We start from the raw sequence: 9,697 nt of genomic DNA, 5'->3' as shown, positions 1-9,697 counted from the left end.
TTAAAGACATTAAATTTTAGTCCAAAAATAAAGTTTAAATTAAAAGCATTATAAAAACTTTGAATTAAAAATTAATTATTGTTCCAATATATCAAAATAATTTCAAATCGCTTAGGAGTAAGATCAAGAGTAATTTATGAACACCCTACTCCCTTTCCAAGTTCTAACCTCAAGTCCACTACATCATCACAGAATCACCCCATATTAATTGTTGTCCGCTTTGATGTTGGTAGGAACTTCACAATTTTATCTTTAAAAAAGTCTTGATGTATTATATAAAAAGTGTTTATAAAGGATCAAGATTCTATCCATTTCTTTCATTACTAAAGTTTTGAATAAATAAATAAATAAATGAAATGAACATGATGATAGACATTAAATGTAGAGTACCATTTAATTTCTTCAAAAACATAGAAATGGAAGTAATGGAGAGGATTTTTTCGTTTATAAACTACCTTAGCTTCAATTGCAACTTAAGATTATTTTTGTATACGGGAACAATTCTGAAACCTATTGTATATCAAATTTGTCTAAATTAACTTTGAAAAAAAGTGATTTAATTTTACAATTCAGTCCATTTATTTGGTTTCAAATTAATTTTAGTTTACTTTATCCAAACCATCACACTCGTCTCTGGCCACATATACAGAACAAATTCAATTGCGTTAAAATTAAATGGGTAATGTACAACTGTGACAACACTAACTATTTATTTATCCTTTTTACCATAATCACTGTCAGAGGCAAAAGCACTTCCAACAGCACCAGATAAGAAATTTTCCAAAGCATAACAACAAATAAGCACCAAAGTGACGTTTCATTGAGAGAAAGTTTTTCCTTTTCTAATAAATCTTAAAATGGAAAACTATAATTTTTATATTTATTATATAATTAATAAATATAGATTACAAAGAAAATGATTCTCATAAAACAATTTTAACTCACTTTTCTCCAAAAATATTTCCAAGAAAGGAACAAAAGTTTAACTTTTTTGAATAGAGAGAAAATTTTAGTTACTTAGTTTATATAGATCTTTAATTCTTAAAAAATATATTAAGACTAACAAAACACATTTTACACATTCTCATAAATCATAATTCTCAATAATTGAATTTTCCAGAAATTATATTCTCAACAAAATTTCTCCCCTGGCAAACAAAACGCTCCAAGTCTGAGAAAAAGAATTGAAGCCTTGAAATTCTCAATGCAGTGAACCCAGCACTTTAACGATGAGTTATTGGATATCCCGAAATTACATTAGACTCTCTAAAGTCTAACTAACTACTCCTAGTAAATTTTATGACCCATAATGAAAAGGTCTTTATATAGTGCGTGAAACAATTGGAAGAAACCACACAGTCTCAGTATAAAAGGAAAAAAAAAGATAACACGCGTGTCACATAATGCCCTTTCGATTCTCGCATCAGATTCCTCGTATTCGAGAATAAATCACACACACACCTTCAATTAATACCATCTCTCTTCAGCAATTTTTATCGAAGAACATAACAAATTATCAATTGAGAAATTTCAAGTGACACAGAAAATAAACTCAACTATATTTTCTGCTATGTAGCACATTTAAACGCTCCATAGACATGCTCTTTATTATTATATTTGGGCGTTAAACATAGTCTAATTAATTCCACTAATCTAATCAAAACGAGAGAGATTAAAGGTAAACACACATGTAAAAGCAGAAATAAACAAAAGCCAGTAAGATATATGATCAGATAAACATCTAGACTTGTTCAGCATAGAGACTATATTAAAGCAAAATCAAATGAAAGGATTAAAAATTGTTGAAAGGAAAAAAAAAAGCATGTATTTCGCATGAGAATGCATACATCAAGAGGGATGACATACATACAAGTTGCATGCATCAGAAAATTTTCCTTCTGTCTTTTGAATTAAGCCCCCCAAAAATAAAAAATAAAAAGACGGTGACGGAGGAGAAATTACACTCCCCGAGACAAAACGAGAGAGAGCGAATAGGATCGTTCCACGTGTCCCTCTCTCCCTCTCTCTCCCAGTGGGTTTTGTGTTAGATCATCATCATTCATCACAAGTGCAAGAAACGGGCGAGTTGGGTGGGGTTCACAACGCCGGGGAAGTGGGTCCCACCACCCTTTAACAAACCCGCCACTTCCGCGTACCTTTCCCGCTCCTCCGCTGTTGTTTTCCGGCACGGTGTCGCGGCCGCCGTTGCCGCCGTGGTGGTCGGCTCTCCTTCCTCTCCGCCGTCCTCCGTCGACACGGACGACTTTCCTTTGGGTGGGGCCCACGGCTGGCCCAATAGGGTCCCTTTGGTGAGAAACTCGTGGGCCAGGTAGCCCGCCAGCAGTTGATTGGACGGCTTGGGCTCGGAGATGGGCCAGGGGATGGGCTTATCGGGCTTGGGTAATTTATTGATGGGTGGGGCGGGTATGGACTTGGGCCTGTCGAAGGGCTCATCTCTCTCTTTGCGCTTATTGGAAGGGCCACTAGGTGTCAACACGCGACGAGGTGGGAGACGCATCGTTTTGGTATTCATGGCTCTCTATCCGCATGCCACGTCACTACAACCAAACCAAACTCACACAAATAGTTCTTCTTTTTTTTAAAAAAAAGATAATAACCACGGTAATTATCTTATCTTCGGGTGAAAAAGTGGGGGTAAGAAAAGTAAATTGGGAAAATACAGGGGCAAAATGGTAAATTGGGAAAATACAGGGGCAAAATGGTAAATTGACACCAAACGGATTGGGGCACTCTAAGGGGAAGACATAGGAAACAGAGAGGGACGAGAAAAAAATTGTGGCCGGAATCTGGCAATTTTTTGAAGATTTAATATAAAAAAAAATGAGATAGAAAGAGAGAGAATAGAGAAAGAAGAGAGAAAGAGAGAGAATCAAAGCGAAAAAATGTGTGAATAAGAGAATGCGCAGCGGGTCAGGGGCTTCGATATTTATAGCGGAGCTTCTGCTTAATTGCCCTCCCGAAGTTCCGGTTATTACGTAAATGCCACGCGACCTTCAATGACTCAATTACCCTCTCCTTTTATTGTTTGCCCTAATCCTAAATGAACTTCGATTATTTATTTTTTTATTTCCCTTTTAGCCTTGCCATGTTTGCACAAGTTATCATAGCGTCAACCATCAACCTTAATTTGTCTTAGTGTCATGTTCATTTTTTATCTAAGATTTGTAATGTAAAATATATTTTAGTTATTTAAAAATAATTTGTTAAAATCAATTTTATCTAACTTTAAAATAGGCGAATCTTATGTTTTGGATTTAACTTGTAATTAACTTTCTAAACATGTCTAACTAAAAATGATGTTCAGTACAAGACGCGTGAGCATATACAATTGGTCCACCAAGAAAAACCATATACTTTTGGAACAGTATATATTCGATCTATGTTTATTTAAATTTAATATAGAAAATTTATGTATATAATTTTTAAATAATTTAATAAACTTGATTTAAAAATAGGATAATTTGTGAAATAAACAAATGTTTATAAAAAACATAAATTAAAATGTTGATGGTAAGATTAAAGTTTCAAAAATATGTATATAACTTAAATTTGAAGAATTACCAGTATGAGAATTTTCACTTGTGTTAAATGAATTTGATAGTCAGCTTTTTTTTTTTTGGAAGGCAAAGAAGATATATTAATTTGATAGTCAACTTGTTTTTACCAGTATTAGAATTTTCATATTAGTAAATTATTTAAAAGTTAGAGTTTTTGTATAGTGGTTTTGAAAGTCAACTTTTTTTTAGTAATTAGATATTGTATAATTAGATAAAAATCTAAATAAGGCTAAACTATGAATGAATCGAGATTATTTTTTATTTTTAATATAATAATGACATCAAAGTTTAGATCTAACCTTTTATGCTAACTACTCGTATCTTTAATTATTATTTCACTAGTGAAACCCAATCTTCATAAAAGTATTGGTTTTTAAATTAAATTGAAACATTATTGTTTTAATTTCCAATTTTGTAATATTGCAATTTTTTAATATTGTAAATAGTTTTAGTACAGTTTTAATTTAAAAAAATAGCACCGCTATAGCAGCAAAACAATGCAAAGCAACCCTGCCCGCTAACGGAATCGTCGTAAAAGAGCGTTTTAGTGTAATGATCTTAGCAAATCAAATAGCGAGATGAATAATGGTTGTAGCAAATATATATATATATATATATATATATATATATATATATATATATATATATATATATATATATAGTATAACGCTATCCAAGTGTTTGAATTATTTTGTGGAAAGATTTACCATTTTTTTTTGTCAAGTAAAGAAAATCCATATCAACCAATGGTAATTTATAGCTAGGGTGATTTAACTCTTTACTTTTTTACTTTGAAAAAGAAGGGATTGCACCAGCGATATGGTTAGGGATGCAATCAAATTTCAATATATTATTGAGTGTATGGGCTAGTAGATGTGAGTTTTAACGACTTCCCTTTCACTTGGCAAAGAGGAAATTTGTTTGAGAGATTAGATCATGTTTTGATTAATCAAATGTGGAGAACGAAATTTGACAAAGGCTTTTGTTTTCCACTTGGCACTTTTCTCCTCAGATCATAGGTCTCTTATTAAATTCAAAACCTCCATAAGGCAAAGCAAGCTTAGAAGACCTTTGTGCTCTGTCTATACGTGGCTTACTCATTACCAATTTAATTCCTTTGTTAGGAATAATAGGCATCCTTCTACATATTTCCTGTTGAAACTCTTCTTGAAGATTTTCACTTGTAGATTGAAGTCTGGTAATAAAAAAAGTTTTAGGTCACGTATGAAAAGAGTTTTTGTTGACATCTAAAACTTGTTAACATGAAAAGTATTAAAAGTTATTTAAAGATTAATCCACAATAAAATATAGTAAATCATAAAACTAAAGACCCTAATAATTAATTTAACATTGACCAGAGAAACACACTACGTTGCTAATTCAAATAAAGGAATTAAGAAAAAGAAAGACATAAAATGCTACAGAAACTATGAAACTAATCAACATTAAGAAGAACTAATCTAACTATTAGTTATTTCTTTTAAGCTACTCAACTAACTAAGATTGGAGTGAAATTAAGACTATGCATCAAAATTCACTATAATTAATAGGGCCATAAAAACGGGTTAGCTCACCCCACTTAGTTCAATGCCAAAAAGCTCCTAGGACTAAAAGTTCATGTAAACACGCCGATGTATGTCCAAAATGTCCCATGAGGCTTTGTAAGTTAAGGTCAACCACATGGACCTTTCATTTAAAATTTTGGCTTGAGGCTAAGTCAAAGATATTCAAAATTAGGTTGTGTTGAAGATACTTCGTCCAAGGTTAGGTTGAAGATGCTTCGCCTGAGGTTTAGTTGATGATGGAATCAGAGAGGCCTTGCCCAAAGTTAAGCAAAAATACCCTAGTTGAGTTGAAGATACAAGGCCAAATCGAAGATGCCCTAGACGAGGTTGAGTTGAAGATGCCACTGGCAAGGTCAAGCTAAAAATACTTTAGTTGAGACCAAAACAAAGATGTCCTGAATAAGGCCAAGCCAAAGATGCCTTGATTGAGGTTGAACTAATGATGCTCTAATTGAGGTTAAGCCAATGATGTCATGGTCTTGGTTGGGCTAAAGATACAAGGCCAAGTTGAAGATGTGTTGGTTGAGGCTAAGTCAAAGATGCTCTTGATGAGGTTGAGTTGAAGATGTCCTAGACGAAGCTAAGTTGAAGATGTTTTAGGCAAGATTGAGCCAAAGATGCCCTGAATGAGTTTGAGCTAATGATGCCCTAGTTGAGGCCAAGTTAAAAATGCTCTAGTTGAGGCTGAGCAAAAGATGCCCTAACCGAGGCCAAGTCAAAGATGTCTCGATAGAGATTGAACTAAAAATTCCTTGGTTGAGGTCAAGGTTAAAATGCTTTGAATGAGGCTAAGGTGAGAATGTTGTTGTTGAGGCCAAGGTGGAAATACTTTGTCAAGGTTGAGGTAGTGATATGTTGATCAAAGTTGAGGTAAAAATACTTTAATCGATATTAAGTTAAAATTATTTTGACCAAGTCAAAGTTGAAATTACTTTGGTTAAGGTTGAATTAAAACTATTTATTTTTAAATAGTTATAACTTGTAGGCTAGCCCCATTAAAACATAACCTTCTTGTTAAGTGGGCTGTGTAGGTGGAGAACCTTTAGATCGCTCATTAGGTAGGTAAAAAAAAAGTTATAGCATCATAATAGGGCAAATAAGTTGACTTTGGGGTTTACAACCAAAATGACACCTCTAGTAATTATGCTTAAAGTTGAAAGTACTTTTATATGATAGAACAAGTTATAAATATAAAATTAAATTATAAATAGATATAGGTAAAATTATTATGTTAGTCGCTTTATTTATTTAGTTGGTTCTATTTAGTCTATTTATTATTAAAAAAATTAATTTGGTGTCTTACTTTTTAGGATTAATGCAAATGCTATCCTTTCTGTTAACACCGTTTAAATTTCTAACAAAAATGTCCTACATGTTGATTAAGTGCAATTTTTTTTATTGTATTATGTACACAAGCAGTTAATGTCATTCTCGCATTTTATGAAAATGACAACATACATCAATTTTAAAAATTAAAAAACTAAATTTAACTTTTTAACAAGAAAAAGACAAAATCAAACTAATTAAATAAACAAATAGAAGATAAAACAAGTAATTTAACCTAGATATAAAAATTGAGTTACATAAGGGACAAATCCAAGAGAGTGTATTGAAGGGCGGTCAATTTTTTACATAATTATTTAAATATCTAAGTTATAATAAATAATTATTATTAATCTTATGAATACAATTTGAGATATGATTTATTACTTTAAAAATTTTAAACAAATATCAACTCAAAAACATATTATATATATATATATATAGTTTTTTTTTCATTAATATTTTTTTTCCTTGTATATACACAAAAGATCCTAATAACATCTCCAATAAAGAATATTGTAAGGAGACTTTAGTTTCAAGATCTAATTTTGCTAAGATCCATTATTGGAGAGCATGATGTTGGATCTTCATGTGAAGATCTAGTTCTAGTAGAAGAACTACATTTATTTTAAAAAAAAACTGATTTTTTATTCTCTTTTTACAAAATTGATTTGTATCCCATTTTTGTAAGACCTGATAAAATGATTTAAGATCTAAAAATGAAATCTATTATTGAAGTAAAAAATAAAGAAGATTTTGAGAGTGATATAACATTATGAAATTCACCAAAAATGATTAAAATCTCAAACTATGATCTTATGTTAAGAATGAGAAATGAGATACCAAAGATCAATTTATGGTTAGATGCCAAATAACTTTAAAAGAAACTAACTAATATTCTAATTTATTTTTACCCTATTTTTCTTTTTTAAGTTATCTTTATTTTATTTTCATCTCATTCATGTCTCTCCTCACAATCAAACTTAGCATTAGTGAATCTCAAGTTATAAAAATGGAAACCCAACTACCAATATTTGCCTAAATTAGAGGCAAATTCAAATAATTACTCTAAGTAAGAAATAAATATCAAAAGGGAAAAAGAAAATTCAAAATACCCGTACTATGACTTGTCACATCGGACTCTCATTTATCATCTCGAGGAAACCATGTATTCCATCCACAAATGTTTATAAGTTTATTTCGTCGTTACCGTGAAAAAATAATGCAATTGAAAAACCAGTTAGGTGTCCTTGTCAACAACACATTGAGAGGCTCCCTTGGGCCTTAGCAGAAAAAAGAAACAGAAACCCCATCAAAAGGCCTAGTGAAAAACCACGTAGTCTCATACAATAATAACAATTTCCACTTTCAGCTCCAATTCTCAATCAATTGCAGCAGAGAAATTTTTTTTTAATGTTGATAATATTGGAATGATTTTTTTTTAAAACTTCAGAATAACGTTTGCAGCTTTGCACAAATTCGTTATGTAATTTTGAGTTGATTAAGAAAATGTTTATCATATTTTTTTTCATATATAGAAAAACTTTGGTTTAAATAACATATTCTAGATGAGAGTAATTCTGGTTAGCACAAATTTTTCAATAAAAATGGTACTCGAATTGAGTGGCGTGATTTCCCTCAAACATATATTTTTTCCAATTCTATTCTCAAAATATTTCCCAATGAATGAAAACCGTTCACTTATAATCCTGAAAAATAAAACAAACGAAACGTTTTTTCTATATTAAAAGGGAGATAATTAGCCTAAACGAGTTAATTACATCAACCTAAGTAGTTGAGGGAGATAATATTCAACGTTGTTTTGTCTAATAAAGTATTCTATATATATATATATATATGAAGTACGTGAGGGAGACAATATCGGATATGTTGCAGTACGTGCATAGTTAACAAATGAGTGAATAATGAACATGGAACTATTGTATAAATATACAACAGTTTGAATGGTACTTAATAATTCGTGTAGATTTTTGTACCATTGTATATCAATCACCATTTTATATATATATCGAAAGTTTGAAATGTGAGGGATCCAATCTGCTTACTATTTCGTTTTTGCAACTATTGTTTACTTATCACGCATAGAATTTCATTAGGACATTTAATCAAACATCTGAACTGCAGTTATCAACAAAGCAAAATGCAAGAGGTATATTTAGATTGCATTGTCAAATGTTTATAATTTGAACCTTTTGAGACACGTTGTTTAATAATGTGCGCTTCTTAATTGCTGTAATTTTAACCTTATATTATTAGGCTATAACAATTCAAATTAGTCATCAAGTGCTTCTTCATGGGTTAAGTCATAAGTGAATGGGAAAGAAAAGTTCAAGGAAAACTTGATTCAAGTTATAATTAAACTACACAAACACATGTGATCGTGTTAGTCACGTCTTCTAGTTATCTATTAGAAGAGAATTTAATTATATATATGCGTAAATTTAAAAGTGAAAAACTTGATTAAATAAAAAAAAACTAAAATTAAAATTACACGACATAAAATAGACGAAATTAAAAATATAATTAAATTAAAAATTAATAAATAACATGTTTTATTGAAAATTATGATAGAAATATAGAATATATTAATAATGATAGAAATAGATGATTTATTCTATATACAAGATTCTCCAATCTATAATAAGATAAAGAATGATTTAGAACTTGTATAATAATAATTACTTTGGATTCAAATAGCTAAATTAAGGCAATAGCTAGCTAAAAGAAGGTAGAATAATAAGTAGAAAACTTTTTTTCTTTTTACAGGATTTTAAATATTTATCGTAAACATGTTCCTCACTTTTCATGATGTCGCTTTCTCTTATCTTCCCCTTCCCCTACACACAATACTTGTTCATTATTTAAAGGACCCTAATAATTATTGGAGAAGTTTCAAGGAAAAAATAATTAGAGGATTCATTTTCTATTTGAAGTATATATTTTTGCATTAATTTTTTTAGAAATGAAAAGAATGAGGCAAAAAATTGTCTTTCAACTTTTCACTTGCTTTATTTTATTTTTTTAAATAATTTTTCAACTGTATATTTTTAAAATAAAAAATAACCCCATAGGTCCATTTCTTTCAAAATTCTCCAGCATTCAAACATAAAAACAGAGATAAATTAAGGTGGTCGAAGAAAAAATGATCATATACTTTATTTTATAATATAATCATCTAAGTTTTAGCCTTGTGACCACTTCACACCCTTT

General features: G+C 30.5%; 1 protein-coding gene across 1 annotated transcript; it reads right to left on the bottom strand.

Annotated features, from left to right (window-relative positions):
• Positions 1 to 1,691: 1,691 nt before the first annotated feature.
• Positions 1,692 to 2,909, bottom strand: LOC114380933. Its single transcript, XM_028340065.1, has one exon. It carries the CDS (start codon positions 2,531 to 2,533, stop codon positions 2,063 to 2,065), a length of 471 nt encoding a protein of 156 aa, XP_028195866.1. The 5' UTR covers positions 2,534 to 2,909; the 3' UTR covers positions 1,692 to 2,062.
• Positions 2,910 to 9,697: the final 6,788 nt, after the last annotated feature.

Source organism: Glycine soja, chromosome 13, assembly GCF_004193775.1.
Source record: "Glycine soja cultivar W05 chromosome 13, ASM419377v2, whole genome shotgun sequence".
Lineage (NCBI taxonomy): Eukaryota > Viridiplantae > Streptophyta > Magnoliopsida > Fabales > Fabaceae > Glycine > Glycine soja.
This window is presented reverse-complemented; position numbering and strand designations above follow the sequence as displayed.